General features: G+C 36.7%; 1 protein-coding gene across 21 annotated transcripts in view; it reads right to left on the bottom strand.

Moving 5' to 3' along the window:
* PPFIBP2 (PPFIA binding protein 2) overlaps positions 1-20769 on the bottom strand; it is a 111355-nt gene that overhangs the window by 12992 nt on the left and 77594 nt on the right. For 11 of the 21 annotated variants that reach the window (XM_040559882.1, XM_040559885.1, XM_040559896.1 and 8 more), the window contains 10 exons: positions 16088-16180; positions 13647-13755; positions 12365-12397; positions 10609-10670; positions 8030-8117; positions 4764-4870; positions 4506-4570; positions 4192-4260; positions 3661-3721; positions 1943-1984 (listed from right to left, as the gene is read on the bottom strand). In XM_040559882.1, the coding sequence (XP_040415816.1) occupies positions 1943-1984; positions 3661-3721; positions 4192-4260; positions 4506-4570; positions 4764-4870; positions 8030-8117; positions 10609-10670; positions 12365-12397; positions 13647-13755; positions 16088-16180 (729 nt within the window). The remainder of the gene's footprint in view (positions 1-1942; positions 1985-3660; positions 3722-4191; positions 4261-4505; positions 4571-4763; positions 4871-8029; positions 8118-10608; positions 10671-12364; positions 12398-13646; positions 13756-16087; positions 16181-20769) is intronic. The other 10 variants (XM_040559887.1, XM_040559888.1, XM_040559900.1 and 7 more) reach the window with 5 other exon arrangements.

Genomic DNA, 20769 nt, shown 5'->3' with positions numbered 1-20769 from the left:
TTTAGAGAAAGTATTTTGAAGTTTGTCATGTTCCTTTTTACAGACATTTCAATTTAAATCTAATATTCAATATATCAATTTAAATCTAATAATCAGCTGCCATGATTTTCTAGCTAAGACCCAACCTTCTCTTCCCTCATCATCTCCTTCCCCTTCAGCTATACCATGTATTATATTAAACCATTTTTTATATATATATATATATATATATATATATATATATATATATATATATATATATTGAATATTACCTGGTTTGTCATGATTTTTTTCTAGCCATCTCCCTTTCCTCTGGGACCCTGGCACCATATATAATAATTCATGCCTTCCAAGGCCCACTTTTGACAGTGCCAGAAATGAATTTAGTCATTTCTTAGCCCATTCTTTGCCCTGCCAAATTTTTCCTTCATAATTCACCAAAGTGTCTATGTTTTTGCCTAACAGTTGTATCTCAATTAACTTTAAGCCAAAAGTATTTGTATAACTCAAATTTGGCCGCTCATATTTGCTCACCACCATTAATCACATTCAAAGAATCAAAAATGAAGTTAGGCTACAGAAATGTAACTTCTGTAAGAATTAAGACCTCTCTGGATAACTAAGATTACAAATGCTAGGTTGAAAAAACAAGTTAAACGCAAACTGCAAAACATATAGTAAATACCAATTCTATTGTACCTAAGCACAATGTATAACTTGGATGCATGCTGGTTAAAAGGCATGGACTGACCTGTATTTTAGAGCTGACATATTCTATACAATTTCTGTCCACATCAGACTAAAATAGCCTAAAGTATGCTTGCCTGTAGCTATGGTACATATACACAGTGTCAGTGGCATCAGCGAGATTACTTACATTGGGAGGACCTTCCTCAAGCAACAGAGGTCACAAGAGGTGGTCCTCAAAGCCAGCATGCAGTATATTGTATTGAAAGGGGACTACTATGTAGGCTATGCTTAAAATAGAGAATCCCTTCATCTTCTGTGCATTCAATTTTACAGTTACCAACTAATTTGGAATCCTGCTCCTTGTACAAAGGTAGTTTAGAACTTGCATACAGATCTGACAGTTTGGGGCCTAACGATTCTCTGCAGCCAAAGTATACATTTCACAGATGCACTTTGCTACAGTTTTGGAAAGTTTGCACTGAGACTTCATCAATACTGACTCCAGATGAAAAGATGAAGGAGCCATGACTGGACAAAAAAATATATATATCACAACTGTCAAAATTACAAGAATGGAGAGGCTTTTCCGGAAAAGCAGTGAACCTGTAACTCCTACTGACATTGTGGGAGTGGTGCACATTCAATGTGTATTTTGAAGTAAGCTCATACTGACAGATGACAGTATCAGAAAGGAAGTAAGGTAGGAAAACAATGTGCTGGAAATACGCAAAATGTATTTAGTGCACAGAAACATACAGTATTCTCCTAATTAGTAACCCCATTTAAACAAAATTGTTTTGAAATACTTAGATCAAACTTTGTCTGTGACAGGATGATACATGAAATATTTAATTAGATAACCACTGGTTTATTCCATTTTTATTTCAAGGCCAAGAGGGATCTTTGTGATTCTATAATCATGGACCAGATTCCTGAATTTAGGTACTGTGTGTCCCACCCCTGCTTCTGTTTTGGCAGCACTAGCCCCGCTAGCACCTAACATTACATGAGTAGAGAAACTATTTATTACTTTAATCAAATATGAGCACTGTATTTTCTGAAACTGACTTCTAACATTACACACCCAAACAGCTTGTTGATAAAAAAAAAAAAAAAAAAAAATCCTTACCCCTACACTTGTTCCCAAAGTTTGTCAAGTACCTGAACTTTGCAAACATTTTAAAAGGGAAGATAAATACAAAACGAAAACACAGCCATACCATCACAGCACATCACAGCAGATAAATGTTAGAAGATTTTACAGTTAATATACCTCTTGTTCTACAACAGGCTGTACTGGTTTTCCGTCTACATACTATGGAGTTGCAGGGAGAATAATTTCAAAGTTTTATGGAAAAAAGCAACAGACATGTTAGTATTAACGTACATACATCAATTATAGTGTGATTACTATAGTGATGCTACTTAATGCATTGACAACATATTACAAGGTCTGTTATCTCTTCATTTGAATAAAGTATTTAACCTTTAAATGTGTTTGTTCAAACCACTTCACTGAATTTGTGCCCAGTTTAGGTTCTGTTGTGATCAAAGGCATTTTGCTATTTTTAGGCTTCTGGGTGGTCCCTTGGCAGCCACATAACACTTAAAACGGTATGAAAATGTCTGACATTAAAAGAGAACATATGCAGTACTGTATGGATCTGCCTGAAACCATGAAGAAGAGCTGTGAAAAATATCAGCATGGCTAGCACCAGTATGTTTTATTTCATTTTTATGATTGCTTGATGTAATTGGAATTTCAGTTTTGTGCAAAGAACAACTCCAGCAGCACAGGTTCCACTGGACTCAGTGATAAGGAGCAAAGTCTTGTGCTGTGTCAGCAAAACAAGTTTTCTGGGGCTTAGTTTTGGTTAAGTTGTGACTAATTCTTGTTTAGCACTTGTAAATATAGGGAGGTCAGGTCTCATTTATTTCACTAAGAAATCTCATGCCTAAATTAGGGCATACAATTAAAATGGCTTACTGAACTGGGGTCTCACTGACTGAAGTTCTGTCACGTTCTTCATTTTTTCTATATGGACTCTGATTTGGTAGATACAGCAGATTTGCAGCCTAAATGTGTAGATAGAGCCTTATCGTATCATAGAGACAAATCGATTTTTTAAGATTAAGACAAGAAAATAATTTAAAAGTTATGAAAAGAAAACAGACCTTCATAAATTACACACAGAATGAAATGTTAGCTGTCAAATGATCTGTCATGTGTGTTACCACAATCAAGTAAGTGCAACATAAATTTCAAACATTTTATTTGGTCATGTAATCTAGTATTAAGCCTAGTTTTGGCATAGAAAGTGTCAGTAATAGTCCTATAAGTTACAAGTACACATGCAGAAAAAAACTTCAGCGTACATAATGACAAATAAAACCTCTGGACCATAGCATAATGAGACTTGGTAAATTGGAAAGTCTTTATTCTGGAATGGAACGAAGCCTTGGAGTTAACAACAGTGCTCCTGCTGTTTAACTAAGGCAGCATCACTACCATCTTCAAGAGTGCCATTTATATCAGAAGTCAAAGTTAGGGAGTGACAATCATATTTACGTGCAAACACTCAAAGGAATCCTACGTGAAAATGCATGCCCAGTCCCAATACTTTCAGGTATGTTGTCTTAATATTTTAGCAGATTGGAAATCAAAAATATTTTTAAAACACTTATCTATAAACAAAATTATACTGCAGTTCAACAAAATGGCTTCTCATTATTTGCTGTACTTCTCTTAAATATTTTTTTTCTTGTAGTTGAAAAGCTGAATTTGAGGATGTGTCAAATCATTTGTTTATTCTAAGATTAGCACTGGGGCCAAAAGATGAACCTGAACTATTATATCATTAGGGCTTTTTTTTCCACATACATTAGTGGTGGTTAGGTTTACTATACATGAAACAAACAGTATTTATACTTGACCTTTATCTTTTATTCTAGATATTTAACACCAGAAATTTTGAGTACAAATAAACCAACCTTTTCGAGGGATTCACTCTGCAAATCTTCTAAACTACTTGATTTTTTTTTCTGTGGAACCCTTAATAATAGGCAAAAAAGGCAACAGTAAATGCAACATAACATGCTTGTGTATGTCACAATGGTATCATATGACAGCTATCATATATCACATAGTATCTTCAAATAACAGGTAATTCAGAACTAGGAGATTTATTTTTTTTTTAGCTTAAAATTCAAAGTCCTGGGTTAAAACATAGTACTGATGTAGATGAAGTCAGAAACAGGAACATGGCCATGCTGATCAACAAAGAAAGGCAACGAGGTCCAATATCCAGTTTTAAACCTTATATATATAAATGACTTTTTTAGATACTCTTAACAACAAAAGTAGACTTCAGTAACTCTCTGCAAACACTGTGCAATATTAAGGGCTTTTTAAAAGATTTTAAAAATGGAAGGAGAAAGGCAGAATTGTCAAAAAACATCTAGCTATATGTTGTATATTTCAGTTACTGTTACCATTTCTTACCTACTGTTACCATTTCTTACCTATTTAGGATTTCCAAAGTTTCTTCTTGTGGAGAGGTTAGATTAGTTGAAGATACTGGAATGGTTCCACTTCAAATCAGAATAAAATATATTAAGTACTATAATACATATATCTTCTGATATATAAAATTACTAATTCATTCTTGTAGTCTAAACGCCATACAACTACGCATTATAAATTTACATGGCAAACGCTTCTTTCACAGCTTTGCAAGAACTTTTGGGTAGTTAAGAACAGGCAAGACTAGATACCAACACTTAAATAATGTAGACTTAGGACAATCCCAACAAAAAGTGAGAAACACAAGTCTTGCCTGATTTCTGTAGCTTTGTGTGGCACTGGAGATAACGTAGCTGGTGGCAATTCTCCTGAAGAGGCCTATGTAAAATAGAAGTTTCAAGCCTGTAACACTAGTGTCTGAATCTGAATCTGTAGTGCCCATAGCAATAGGCACAAAAATTCAGCCAGGGCAAAAACCCTTGTCTACATTATCTTTTCTACTACAGAGAAACCAAGACAAACAATTCATATTTACAGCAGAATGTGCTTCTAAAACATCTTTACTACATACCTCTGATTTAAATAGATCTCCTTGAGGATTGTTCAAAAGATTCCATTTCCTTAAAGTTGCCTCAAGTTCCTCTTCATTGCCACCAGAGACAATTCTGTCTGAAGAGCCTGCAAGCATTAAAGATTAGAAGTAGAAAGGGAGAGAAACAAGTCAAAAAATAACATTTAGGACCATATGCAGGCAATCTAAATACTTCAGTCTCTATATTCCACTTCAGTCTTCATCTGATGCATCTATTTTGGCAGCCTTTCCCACTCCCCAGCCCTCCTTAGGGCTCTGACTTATAAGTGAGCTGATTTATATTTGACGACAAATTTAGTCATCTGCTGTGCTCTGTTCTGAGTAGCTGAGCTGCTTATGAGACAGCTTCTGAACCACTCTAATTCACAATTTGGTGTTGTAAGGGAAGTTCAAGTTGGTACCATTTTCCTTCTCACAGTTTATCACTTTATAGGATGTATGTTAGACATTGAAGGTATCATAATGCAGTGCCCCATGCTCAGTTTGAGGATGAACATGTAAACATACTCCATGGTTTTCTGGATATCCCAGACTGAAATAAATACTGAAATATTCCAAATTCACTATTGAAGAAGATTTTTATTGTTGAATTGTCAAAGCTGAAATACTAAATCAGGGTCTGAATATTTAGTGCTCAGCAAACTTCCAGAGTATTTTGGATGAGAAATTTTCTGGAGATCTCTCATGCACGGAATTACATACAGGACGTGGAAGAGCAGATATGCCATGATGGAGAAATCTAGACTGATCTTTATGTACTTTGATAATTCCCAATTTAAGTGATGGAGGTACAATAGCTCTAGACAGTTATGGAAAAGCATCAAATCTTATGTTTAAGCCTTCTCACTGTTGCGAAGAGAGACCTTTTAAAAAGTCATTTGACATGAACTTGGTTATCATGCTGTTGAGCTAAAAAGACTGTCAAAAAAACTTGATACTGACCACTGGCCCTTCAGGATATGAAGTGAAACTTAGTGCTGATAACATCACAAGCTATGGTTCCTGGTAGGCAGCCCCTCAGCACAAATTACAAAAACCAAAAGAGCTACCTGTAGTGGCTCATGATAGTTCCTCTACATTTTATTCAAATAACAGTAACTATTTCAAGCTGATGTACTACTTTAATCCAAAACATACATATATTTTTAGTGTACATGCTACCTATCACAAAAAGTCATTACTCTACTGTCAATGTAACTTACTGCTTCCCTTTAGCAGAAATAAGTGACACTTACAATGTACTGTGTTTCAGTGAAGTAATTATTTAAAAACTGTTATATGAGACCGAAGATTTCAACCCATTGACTCTAATAAAACAACTTATAAGCAGGGATTACACTTCAAAGGGAACCTTTGAAACCTGCCTCTATAAATAATAAATAAACATTATATATATATATTTAAAGGAGAAATATTTATTGGTAATCTAACCATTAAACTCCCACAAAAACACAGATAAGGTAACAAGCTCACTGGGGCTATGAAGAAAATGTAGGCATCACAGCACGTACCTCGTTTATGAAGGATCCGAGTATACGCTCCAGTTCTCACACAGGTTTTAGGTTTTTGTTTTAATATGCTGAGCATCACTAGTATTTTAGTTAATACTGTACGGAATGTCTACACTAGCATACACTAACTCCATCATACTCTCAGCAGTACCAATTCAATAATCCAGACCATCATGGCTTGCTCCTTGCTTATGCACACAAGCTTCCTCCAAAAAACATATCCCACAAGGGTATAGTGCACCCTAATCTGTACAACCAGCATGTGGTTTATATATATAATATTCAATTCACCAAAGCAACCGTGGATTTCTAGTCATTCTCTCCAAACCAGAACTTGCCTAGTCAGCTGTGAGGATTTTTCTTAAAGGAGGGAATAGGGCAACAGAACTTACTATATTCATTGCATCTCTTTCAGCAATATGTCAGAGACAAAGAAGAAAAAAGGTCCTCCTAACAGTAAGAGGAGATTAGATTCCTTGTGATAAATGCAGTATAAAAAGCATGACAAAGGAAAACACTGCTTCCTTTAACTCTCGGTGGCTGGCTGGTGCTGATCATTACTGCCATTCCTGAATTGGGCTGTGGTGTATGAAATCTGAATGTATGATCTAATTAATTATTTAAGGTTCACCATCCGCTAAGGTCTCCAAGTTTCACTTTACACTGTAAAAACTTGTCATAGAAATAAAATACCACACAAACTTAATACCTATCTGTATGCTTTAATTCATATGCAGGAGGTGATTAATTAAGCTGTCATTTTAATTTTGCATAACAGGTTCTAGAAAGGGATTTAGTGCAATTTAATAAAACTGCTGGAAACTTCCTGCTGTTTGCTCAGTCCTTTTCACGCTTTCTGCTCTAATTCCTTTTCATCTGTTCTCTACAGCCCGTGTGCAACTGAGGGGATGACAACCAGCAGCAGGGATGGAGCTTTGGCCATGAAGTACTTAAGACATGGGCCTGCACTAGGGAAGAGACTTACAAGGGTCCCATCAGTGAGGAGTGACAGCGCTGCATGAAGTTTCTAATAACACCATGGCACCAGCTGTCCACCAAGCCATTGCTACATGGATGTATGAGTTCTGCAACCAAAGCTCCTGCCCTATTGCAATATATAGTAGAGCATTTTAAGGAAAGCAGTGCTGGCTTTGGATTGCCTTGGCACATAATGAGGTAGAACAGCAGGACTTCAGACCTGACTGATGAGTTCACATAGCTGTACAGCTAGAGCAGTAATCTCATCATTCATCCTTATCAATCAGAATCCTTAATGACACCATGACACCATCTATAACAGAATATAGCACCAAAATTAGGCTCTACAGAGGAATTTACTATTAACTGATGTAGAAAGCATTTTAAGCATTTTAGGGTAAGACTTAGGGAGCTGAACATGAGATTCAGTCACAGAAGTCTCTCTGAATACTAATGTTGTAACTAAATAAGTAAATCCTCAGACAGACTTGATCTTTTTTTTTTTTTTTAAACTGACTGTAGCATAAGAACCAAAAACGAAAGAACGAAATCTCCACCAGCTACAGTCAAAAACATACAAGCTTACAAGCCTGCTCAAGGAATATTGTGGTTCTTTCTACTCTTTCAGCACCCCAGCATGATACAAATATATGTATAATGAACTATATAGTATTATACACGTAAATTCAACAGCCAACAAATAGTAGTTGTAGTGCATGCAGTTTTTAAATGATCTGATACTGGGAAATTATTCACATGACATTTTACCGTGAGCTGCAATCATTATCTCCTTGACCCTTCTGTACTGGCTTAGCAATAGTGTTAACTCCTCTATTCGGCGGTCCTGTGAAAAGCAGTAAATGAAATCATATTATAAATCCTAGATTTTTAACCTACGCTATTATGACACATTCATTTCTGTGATTTTGGCCTGGAAACTGAAAGATGGACTGGGATTTTCTGAATAACCCCAGCTTTCTTGGCCTTTCTTCACAGGAGAAGAGCTCCAGCCCAGCCCTCTGAGTATCCTTGTGGCCCTCCTCTGGACTCGCTCCAACAGCTCCATGTCTTTCTTGAGCTGCGAGCCACAGAGCTGAACGTAGGACTCCAGGTGGGGTCTCACAAAAGCAGAATATTTTATTTTGCAAGATTATTGAAGGTAATGGCTCTATATTGAACATTTATGAACCTGTGGGTCAACCATCTGACCACTAGTTTCCAAGGAAATGACCCTCCTTTCCCTGTCAGTATACCCAGATATTAGGACATAACCAACAGTATTTTGTTCCCTTCAAATTCAAAAAACTTATGCAGCCTTGGAACAATTTTGGAAAGAGATGTTGCCACATCTTTTATTTTCCAGATGTACATTTTACCTTTTTGAGTGTTTAAGAACTAGAGATCATTATGAGTTTCATTAATTTTCCCTAGAATTAACATTGCTCTGTCCAGATACCCCACTTACTGAAGGAAGTTTTTAGGAATGCATATTACTGTGTAAGTGATCATATGTAAATATGTCTCCAAAAAAGAAAATCTTGTTGCCTGTTTATTATCATAAAACAAGAACTACAATTTCTTCAAGAATTAAACAGGAATAAAACTTCTAAAAATAAGGAACACTTTATGTAATAAGTCAATGACATCTGAAGGCTTTGCACTTGAATTGTTCAATTGACAGACAAGCAGCAGAGGTGATGAGAGTCAAAAAACAGCAATAACAACAAACATATTTACAATTTAAATGTATCTAATTTCACTCTCCCTCTCCTTTATTACTCCCCACACACACCCTTTTGGCTTTTTAGCCCTTGTCTCTTTAAAACCTGATCCCTATTCTTAGAAGATTTTAGTCTGAATCAAAGGCATTTTTTACTTTATTTTTCTATCACAATCTAAACTAGGTATACCTATGTATACTTTAGATCAAGCTTGGAAGATAAAGAACTGCCTAAGACGAGCAAATCCTAGCGCTTTCTAATAGCAGAAAACTGGAGATTCTGCTCATTACAGCCTTGGCTTTCTGTTCTGTATTGGGTGTATGTGGCAAGGGTTTGGTCGTTGGGGGCTGCAGGGGTGGCCTCTGTGAGCAGAGCCCTGCAGCTGCCCCATGTCAGATCAGAGACAGCTCCTTCTGGCTCCAAAAGGGACCCACCGCTGGCCAGAACCAAGCCATGAGTGACGTTGGTGGCACCTCTGTGAGAGCAGATTTGACAAAGGGTCAAAAACAGAAAACTGCTGTGCAACAGCAGCTGGGAGAGAGGAGGGAGAAGCAGCCCTGAAGACACCAAGGTCAGTGCAGCAGGAGGGCAGGAGGTGCTCCAGGCACGCAGCAGCAGTTCCCCTGCAGCCTGTGGAGAGGCCCCCGGTGGAGCAGGCTGTCCCCCTGCAGCCCATGGGTCCCACATGGAGCACATCTCCACACTGCAGCCCATGGAGGAGCCCCTAGTGGAGCAGGTGGATGTGGCCTGGAGGAGGCTGCGGCCCATGGAGAGCCCCCGCAGGAGCAGGCCCCGGGCCGGAGCTGCAGCCCCTGGAGAGGAGCCCACGCAGGAGCAGGGGGTCTGGGGGGAGCTGCCGACCATGGGGGACCCGTGCTGGAGCAGTTTGCTCCTGGGGGATGGATGGACCCCGTGGTACGGAGCCATGTTGGGGCAGTTCCTGAAGAACTGCTGCCTGTGGGAAGCCCCTGCAGGCTCAGTTCGGGAAAGACGGCATCCCATGGGAGAGACCCCACATGGAGCAACGGCAGAGAGTGACTGTACAGGAGCGGCAGAGACAAAGTATCATGGGCTGACCGCAGCCCCAATTCCCTGTTTCCTGCTCAAGGAGAGGTGGAAGAGAACGTCTGCGTGGGGGAAGGTGTCCTGAGTTTAATTTTAGTTTCTCACTGCTCTAGCTTGTTAATAACAGGTAATAAAAAATGGATTACATGCATCTCCCTATGCTGTGTCTTTTTTCCCCATGACGATAATTGTTGAGTGATCTCCCTGTCCTTATCTCAACCCTTGAGCCCTTTCCATAGTATTTTCTCCCCCCTTCCTTTGAGGAGGGGGATTGAGAGTGTGATTGTGGTGGTGTTCAGCTGTCCAGCAGGGTAAAATCAACACATGCTCCCCTCTGGAATTTAACGTACCTAATGAGTTCTGCTACAGGTTAGCAAGGTCAGACACAACTCCTATTTTATAAAAAACAACATTCTGTCACAGTCTCATGGGATTGATCCAAAAATCAGGGCAATATCATGCTTTTGGAAAGTGGGTAATTCAGATCATTACACAGATTCAAAACCAACATTTCATTTTTATTATGTAGAAAGAAGGATGTTTTCTCACCTTTTCTTCATTTGCAGCCAATAATGATTCCATTCCTATCTTCAACCGTTGAACTTCTTGATCTAAAAATGTTTTCAAAATGTTATGAGAAAAATACACTTGCTATATTTAGTGGAAATGATATCTATTTTGTAATACACTCTCCATGTTCTTATAAATTACCAAAACCATGTCAGTGACATGGCATATTAAACTACATTTAATTTAAAGCTTTTCAACAGCTAACTATTAAAAGCATCACACAACACAAACAAGCTGGTTTTGTTTATAAAAGGCTACACAATGCTATTTCATATTCCAAAATTCAAGGAATAAAAATAAAAGAAACAGTGAAGCTTATTTTGCAAAAGATGAGAGCGTGTTTGCTGTTATACATTTATGGAAATAAATTTAAGCATGATTGAAAATTAATTTTATTCCATCTGGGAAAAATATTCTCCAGCTTATGAGAATTAGTTCAAGGATATTCTCGAGTCTTGAAAATGAAAAATAACAATAACTATTTTGATATTCTATAATGAGGAAAATTTGTAAAATACTTTTTTCTTAAAACAGCTCAGTATGAATAACTGAGTTAAAATCTGCATCAAGAGCTAATACACAATTGCCTCACACAAGATGGTGTTACAATATAGATTCAGAGGTTATTAAAAAATGTTATAGTCAAAACCACCTCTAAAACACACTTTCTGAAACATATGAGGTTGTTAATTACGTCATCCTATCTTTACTGAACCGAATCTTTCATTTTTTTCTCTACATTATATTCGTAACAAGTCCTCTAGTACCAACTCGCACTAAATCAAACCTAGATGATGGAGATAGAATCTGAAATAGTTTATCTGCTGAAGCTGCCACTTAAGGAATTCATGCATTGACATTAGACCAGACCCATTTGTTTCACAAAGGACTATGAAAAACAGATGTGCAGGCATGAAGTGAGAGAGAAGAAAGAGAATCAATACTGTAAAAGAGCATTTAAAATGTTTTATAACTAAATGTTGAATATATAATACAATTTCTCTACTATTTACAAGAACTGTAATTATTGTTTTCTGGTAGTGATTCTGAAAAATGTACACCTTGTAATGATTACATTTTAAGACATGTAAATGTACTTTGCAAACGTTCCTCTTGCAAAAGAGAACACTTAGTAATTCAAGACATGCACGGACACAGCCAAATCAAAAACTAAAGCCAGCAGACAGTGGGCAAGCAATTGGAAAAAAATTAAAAAGCCATTAGAAATCACAGTCCTAATGATTTCTGTTCAAAAATATTAGACTTCAAAGAGAACTGGTGTCGAGGTATTTTTAAGCACACAAAGCAAACTTTACTTAGAATACTTACAACAACAACACATATAGAAACAGATTTTTTTTCAGACCCAAATCCTTCCCGCCAAGGAAGGAGGCTTGCAATTAAAGGCATCTTTCCAGATATTGTATGGGTTTTACATATGTACAAATAAAAAGAGGTAAAGGTTAAGTTTTGGCTCTGTTAACCTTGACAATGTCCATTTGAAGTCCAACTATCTGTTTTGTGAACCTCTGATTTATTTTCTGAAGTGAAATCTTACCAAAGAGGGCAAGTAACCGTCTGCTTGCTGCAAGCAATGAAAGCAATGTCTTATGTATATTACAATTAGACAGCCAAATCTAAACAAACATTGAATTACTGCTGCAGAATGCATTTGAGTTATAATTTGTGTGAAAGGAACAGTGAAATAAAGCCAAAAGTGAATTGCAAGGCTTACGTTTTTCTTTTAGCCTTCTCCTATAAACTTCCTCTACGGTGGTAAATGGTGAGAGTCAAATAAAGTATACAGAAAAAGCACAGATTAGATAAAGTTTGCATTTTAATTAGAATATGCATTCTAGCATACTAGAAAGTACATTGACATTACTTTTCTACTTTATTTGAGAAGACCACCTAAAAATTTGATGAATCAGTAATTTTTTTCGGAAGCATTATTACTGCTGCATACTGTTTCCATTCAAATATAGTCTAAGTGGTTTCCTTAAAGTTAGCTTAAAGAATCTCTGTACAAGGTTTGATTCTTCTCCCACTGGAATCAAAGAGAGTTTTACCCATCTTCAGCGTGAACGGGACCAGAAACATCACTAGAAGTTGGAAGTTGCTGAGCACTCTACTTGCTGGTAATCAGCTATCTGTACCTTAAATACCATAAATTATTTGAGAATCTTTTAGAAAATACAAAATCCTATTAGTAGGATAGTTTGTGTACAAAACACTGCTGTTAGAGAAACTAATTTTCTAGTTAGACATGCAGCACTTTACATGCACAAGCTCTGCAAATGAGTTAAATTAGCACTAAGTACATGTTAAGGCTTTACTGGAAAGGACTGTCACTTCTTCAGAATCAACAACAGTCAAAAATACAGACTGTCCTCTTCAAGAAAAGAGGTGTCTGCATTAATTCCTGTAAGGAGACTCTTGGTAAGCCCTAATAAAGAGGTAGCACAAGTTACCTAAGTCACCTTTTAGCAAAGGCTCTATTTGTAAGCATTAGCTAACATACACAAAAAAAGTTAGTGCAGCTGTCTGATAAACTGTGGTAAACTATACACAAATGTTCCTGTACTAAGAGTCAATATTGTAGAAGAAGGTCACTAGTATCATAATGCTCTCGGCCCAGCAATTGACAGAGGCTCTAGGGAGTCGGTAGTTCAGAGAACTGTGGCATGACTAGTTGGGACCAAAGTGTAAATGAACTGATTTAGCTGCTATTGATGTGTATCAAGCATACAGATTTAAAACAAATCTGCATTACAATCCTGAACAAATGAAAGCTGTGAATTAACAAATATATTTGAGAATGCTGTATCACTGAAACATTATATTTAGCTACTATTGTCACTTTTTTTCCTCTTAAAAAACATCAACTATAAAGTTTTTTCAATGAAATTTTGAAGGTAGACACAAAAAATATATTCCTACTGAACAAAAATGACTGTTTCAAATTATAAATATAATCCCAGTAGAAAAAAAAATCAGTACAATTCCCCTCCTCTTACCTCTTTCTGCAACTTCGCTATGTGATGAGGTCCTAGATAGTTGACTTTGTAAGCGTTCAATTTCTGCATCTTTGAGAGCTAATTGCTCCTGAAGCTGGGCTATCTCCGCCTGAAATAGAGTAAAAGAAATTCAGAATAACATTGTCATAGATTCTCTGTGATTCTTCCTCATGAACTAGAAGATTTCTAAGCATAACACTTTACTTTGAATGATGTCCTGTTCCCAGTTTGGGACATTTCATAAACACTATAACAATCATGCATTTCATGGTGTTCCTATCCTATTCCTTTTACAGCAGCTCACTTTTTACAAGAATTAGCTCTCAGAGAAGAGAGTTGTGAGAAAGATAAGATTTTCAAAGATTTGTATAGGTAAAGAAACTTTTGAAAGCTCTCAACACTACAATGCTGACCATTCAATAATGACTACAATACGGCAACTCCTGAGTTTTGCATGAAGACCACTATAAGATAGCAAAGCATTTTAAATACATATATATATTATCCTAGTTACTACTTTATTAATATAACTTATAATCTATGAATGGTGAGCCCTCTTCACAGCACCATGATAGAATTGTTGTTCCTCATGGACGTAAGATGTTACAGCAAATATTGTAGAAGGAAAGCATGGCTTGAAAGAAGTGATTGTCCAGCTTGAAACACAGTGACTCATCTCTTTTTCCTATTTATGAGAAAAGCTGTCAACAACATGCTTTACTAAGTCAGTAGCTTCATTAAGATTTTCTTCAGCAGCCTTAAAGCGTTTATATCTAATCATTCTCCACTTCAAGCATACCAAACTTCCTAGCAATTTAAAAAATAATAATAAAAAAATCAGTAATGTGTGAACAGTTTCTCAACATATTAAAATAAAGGGGGAAAAATGCAAAGCACCAAACATTAGATGAACAAGATAAAAGACTGACAGGTTTATTCTAATGTATAAACTTATCTTTTAACCAGGAAGCAAACGGATGGCAGCAAGAGATTACCACTCTGCCTGCAATTCCTCATGGAGTAGAGGAATGTGCCTTGCTGCATCTCTGAAGGGCTCCTACACTTCCCAGTGACTAATGTGCTTTTTATATCCAGTCATGGAAATATTCCAATTTCTCATCTAAGACGCGGAGCAACAGGAAGACAAAGCTTCAGACCTCTTAATACTAGATTTGGATTTGCCTCTGCTGGTCTATTTGATCTCATAGTACTCTTAAATGCCCTCCTTTCCTTTTAATTTCTCATTCCTGTTCTCTCTGCAATTACCTGTTTTCTTTCTCTCTCTTTCTCTCTATTTTTCTTCCTTTCTCTTTCTGTATCCTTTCTCACCCATTTTACCATTCTTTTTTATTTTCATTTTGCTTCTACCCTTTCCATAATCTTTATCTATCTTGGAAGCTGGCCACACACTGCTTAACAAAATATTTTCCCAAAGGCTGTTCATTGCTGCCACGTCAGAGAAAAGATTTTCATGGAAATAAGAGCTTTAAACTTAATAGAAAAAGAAATGATAGCAAAATTTCAATATTCATCTAAGAATTCTCGAAAGAAATGTTAATACAGAGAACAATTGTCATATCTGGATCAAGGTATCAAGTATTACAAAGAAAACTCAGTTTAATAATTTGAAATGTTTTTCTAAGATCCAACCACAACTCAAAAAAAGTCAATCATTTATATAAAGTGATTATAACACCACACATATGAAAGCAAAGATGTGATTACAGAACAAAAAAGTGTACCTCAACAGGGAAAACAGTAAGTACCTTTTAATCTAATGGAAAAGGGCTAAAAATTCAAATTAGAAATAAAGTGCAAGTGTTTAATGATGACAATGTTCAACCAGAAAAATAAATTACAAGCAAAAACGACCAAATGTGTCATATGTTGAGTTACTCCAGATGAAAATCCAACAGCTTTCCAGGAGTTAAGGTCAACACAGGGGTAAGACAGCTATGCTCTTTGATACTGACGTGAAGTCAGAGTAGATGATCTAATGGTGTATTTTGGGCTTAACCTCTGTTAAAATAAATTCCATAGTAAGTGAACACCCATCCTACTTTGCATGTCTCTTCTCTTCAGTCTAGAAAGCATGTTCCACAGAGGCTTGTTACCATTACACAAATAAAAGACAGAAAATCTTCAAGGGAGGCTTCTTCCCAGAACAAGTCTTTTGTTAGACAAAATGCCTTTTTTTTTTTTTTTTTTTAAGAAGAAATACAAAAACTAGGAGCGGCAGGGTGGGAGCAGAAAGCATAAAAAGAATCTACAAAAAACTGTAGTCCAAAATACTTATTACAAAGTTGGTTCAAGAAAAAACAGACTATACTAGGCACTGACACAAGGCAATTGTAACAGAAGTAAGTACTGATGAGAAGTATGTTTGCCAGTTTCTAGCTGCAATAAATCTGTCATTAGCAAGTGCTAAGTACTCTGCTTACTTTAGTTGCTTTTAATTTCCACTCATATTGATTTCTTTCATTTTCCAGTTCTTCCACTTTAATTTTGAGGTGTCTAAGTTCCTGTAGCAAACCCTGCAAGGAAGAACAGCTCAAAGTAAGATTACTCAGGTAGATATTAATTTTCCATGGTTATGCATTCAAGATCATGCAAGAACTATGCAGTAATGAACACTGAACCATCACACACAGAAGTTGTGGTCTAGTTTAAGCAGAAAAAAACTATTTTTAATTGAGAGATTATTATACGGAACGATTTCTCAAACACTCTACCTGAAATTATGAGCAAATTTCTTAGTCATAGTAAGGAAGACAGCTGACCTTAGGAATCCTTGTGAATCTCAGTGAAAATGAACCAAAAAGTCTACATCTACACTTTCATACAGCATTAACGATTGTTTTTTATTTGTTTTCACTACCACCAGAAAGCAGGCAGAAAAATGTGAAGTACTAACAGATTACTGACTTTCATTAAAGCAACAATTGTCCCTCCAAACAAATGTTTAAGCTACTTACCAAGAAAAATAACTCAGACTAAGTGATATTCAGTTATAGGCCTTTAATACCACACACATAGAGTCAAATATGACTACCAATATGTTACTTTCAGCATTGATTTTTGCAACTTTGCAAACATGGTTGATACAGCATAGAGTTGCAGCCATCTCTGTCTGTTCCTCTGACAAAGTTGTCCCTTAAACGTCCTTTATCCCTTTCCTTCATAGAGCCAAACCTTAATGCTTATTCTTGAGGACAACACCAATAAATTCTTGATAGAACTCTGATGAGATCAAGTGTCTTAAAATGAACTGAGGAACAGAAAAAATTGGAAGCATAACCCAGTTTTGGAGTCCTGTATAGTACATACATTAAACAACCATACTAGTATCTCAGATAAAATGAATACTTATTAGGAAAGATTCTCAGATTTGACTCAGATTATTACTCCAATACGCAGTTGACACAGTGTAACCTAGTAGTTCACTAATCAGTTTGGTACAGAGGCAAGCTCAGAATCAACAGCACTATTTTCAAGGTAGGCGTCATACACAAATGAGTTATTTTTGTAAAATTAATTTGGAGAGAAAATACTGAAAAGCTCTCTCTCAATATAAACAGATTATCTATAAGATGAGTTCTGGGGATCCAGAAAAGTGATGTAGCAACTAAATTAAACTGATATAACAGCACATATTAAGATGGACTTTTTCAAGCATACCAGTAACATTCAACCTTCAGTCAATTTAAACGTTGTATGCAAAATAGTTTTTGTTTTGACATGTGGCATGGCTTTGATCACATAAAACTGGGATCTATAACGTAAATTCAAAAATGCTTTTTTCAGAACCGCTGATGTCAGAATAAACAAAAATGGGTTACATTTGCAATTTTAAAGGTAAACGGAGAGTGTTTTTATAGGCCATATTTTAGATAGTCTTACCTGAATCCACATTTTATACCTGTGTTAAGCTTTTAAGATATTCAGGAATTAATTATCATCTGTGTTCAAAGGACTGGTTAGGGTGTCATTGTTGTGAGGAAAATTAGCAAACTACCAAACCATGCTACTATGCTGCATATCAAACAAATTTCAACTAAGAAAACAGCAAAAAAAAAAAAAAAAAAAAAGGAAAAAAACCCACACCAGCAGTATAGACCTACGAGTAAAAAGCAAATCATGTAAAACCTGAGAGAGGTGATTGGTTCTTATGGATATCTGTGCTGTAATACATAGATATCAACAGTGACCAAATTTGTCCCAGTGACTAGGGGAGGAAAGTGGGGGAATTAACTGTGTGTTGTCTTTTTTGTTTCTTTGGTTGTTTTATTTTTTTCCCTGTTTGTTTGTTGTAATTTTTGCAACCACCTCTCTCTTATTCATGAAAGTCACAACGATTAATGCCAACAATTCACAACACAGCCCTGGTTAGTGGAATTTAGTTTCTGCAAGAGAAGAGTCAATACACAGGCTTCTGCTAAGGTGTACTTCTCGTACATCACACTGAGAGCAATTCTTCTGGCTGAGAGTCTCTATCACTGATCTTGGACTAGAGTGAGGGCCATTAGGTGTCACATCTGGTTTCCTATCTTGAGACTTTCTTTCTTGGATTCTACTATTAATTTCCAGCTGCAGTCTACACATCTGCTCCTGGAGCTCACTTATCAGGTTCACTACTGACTGAAAACATGGAAAAAAAAAGACAAGTGAGAAAGAAAATGAAGACAATATGCAAAGAAAATATTTCTACAGTTGTAGCACAGAGAAATACAGGGAGCATATTAGAGGCAAACTATAAAAAGACAATGTGTTTTCCTTCTGTTAAAGTATATGTAAATAGCCATAAATCTGGAACATTGTGCAGAGCACTGTAGCTCTGTAGAACAGAATCTATGTTCCAGACTAATTCATGATTCCAATCCTGATGCAAAGATCAGAATTTGGGCCCACATTTTCAGTAAATTATCCAGTCAGATGAAGTCAGATTTTAGGAAAAAAATGGAACATATTTTGATATGCTGGCTGAGAGGCAGCCTTTTGCTGAAATTGATTTTGTTACACAGACAAATCATCCACTAGGAAAAAAAAAATCTAGAGAGCAGCTCAGTTGAGGCCATAATCTACTCTTTCCCAATTTATAGACAGAATTTACTAGTAAAATAATTCTATTTCCAAGTCTAGCAAGGGTCAGAAAAATACTCCATTACCTAGCTTGAAAGCTAGGTAGTATCTGGACACTGAGAAACACTTAAGCAACACAGAGAAATCAAAGAATACCACAGAAGTAATGGCCTTAAAGTGTACTGATTTGCTGGCTAGCTTCCCTGAAGCAATCATTGATACACAAACACACACAGACAGACAATCACACACACACACACAATCCAGTTAAAGAAAGCAAACCTCATACAAGTATTAAAATCTATATAAAATTTCACTTAAATTGCCCAATTCAGCAGCAAATAGTGCTGGGTATTTTATCAGATATTACAAGTTTGGAGGGCTTTTCTCTCAATTTTCATGCACATTAACAACATATGTTTTGTGACTTCTCAGTTTTACCAAGAAAAATAAATTTGATGAGATTAATCCATCTCCAAAGGGAGTGAAGAAGTTTTTAATGGACAGAAGACCAGATAACAAAAGCACACATACATATTTTTATTCTTCATTACAATGAATAAGAGTCCTCCTGTAATCCCAGCTCTCTGCTGATTCAATAAATCTGCTTGCTCAGTGCTAGGGAATGGCTATGGCAAGGACAGGACACTGTTCCAACCAAGAAAGTATTTCAGACAACCAATCTCAAACTGCACCTCCACCCACAGGCAAGCCCAAATATTCACAAAGATTCTCTTTCAAAAGCTTACACCAGTTAACTAAAAGAGATTCACATCAGTTAAGTATTTTTCAAGTGCACTGTGCTTAAGATAAAATTCAGAATAGCAGCTGCATATATTTCCTTTTATACGAATCACTCTGAATCAGGCTCACAATGTCTGATGCTCATCCTTTTACATCCAACAAACCTTTTAGACATATAAACGAGAATTAGCTCCTTAAACAATCAAAAAATTTAGAAAGCGTACTCTGCCTCTGTATACCAGCTCTCTAATACACAGTCTTTTTTAGGCTGAAATACTTTGCCAGTACTGTACAGCTAAGAAAAAGATAGCTTCCTTCAGTATCAGCTCACCTAAGTGAAACCGTCTCTTTCATAGATTCAGTGTCTACATTTGCCACTCTGCAGCAACACAGTGGGACTCTGGTGAGGGGAACGTCCCTGTTGCTAACTCTTCCTCTTATAAGAGAACTGCAAAGCAGAACACTCATCATACTTGCTTGTATAATTTAGATGCTATCCATAACCCCTCCACCTTCCATGCTTTGATTTTGTTTCTTTTTTTACCATCATCTCCACAATCAGATACCTCCCTGAGCAGTACCCACTGGCAAGTGAAATCCTCAGGACACATGCCCATCTGCCTTGCTTTCTTTTAAGCACCAGGATACTAGTCTGTGCTTGTCTTTGACACAGAACACTGCTAAACCATATGAGGTTGTAAAGAACCACTTGTTAAACAAGATACACAGACCGGCAGTTGCTCTGGTTGCAGCAACATGGGAGAGTTCAGAACCGCTATTGCTGCTGCCTTGTAATTCTTTCTCTTCTGAGTCATATCAAAACAAACAAACAAACAAAAAAACCAACAACAATGGGAAACACTGCATCCAACATACTTACTTCCCTCAGGGAAGACCTGACAGCATAGAAATGACAGAAATCCTTACCCCTGTGAAGGGTAAGATAGGTCTATGGAAAAGTAAAAGATGAACTCCAGATGCAATATATGCCTCTACAGTTGTTTCCAGTTTCAAGAGGGAAAAAGGCTTTTAATTTCTGAGATTCTTTCACAGCATGAAAATTTATTGACACTAAAATACCCTGGCTTGGATTTGACTCAGGTGAGACAGCACACCCAAATCCCCAGAGCTGTGCTGTACAGAACACCAGAAGGGGTATTTGGCTCACTGACTCAAGTTTCTTTGAAATGGCAAGTAACTGTGTAGTAGATATTTAATTCAAAAGTGTCCACAAAACAGCCACAAAACACTTTTCCAACAGCTTATAGCAGACGTCAGATCGTCAGTATGAAAAAGAAAA

This window comes from Cygnus olor, chromosome 5 (genome assembly GCF_009769625.2).
Source record: "Cygnus olor isolate bCygOlo1 chromosome 5, bCygOlo1.pri.v2, whole genome shotgun sequence".
NCBI lineage: Eukaryota > Metazoa > Chordata > Aves > Anseriformes > Anatidae > Cygnus > Cygnus olor.
The sequence above is the reverse complement of the archived record's forward strand: the minus strand, read 5'-3'. Positions and strand labels throughout refer to the sequence as shown.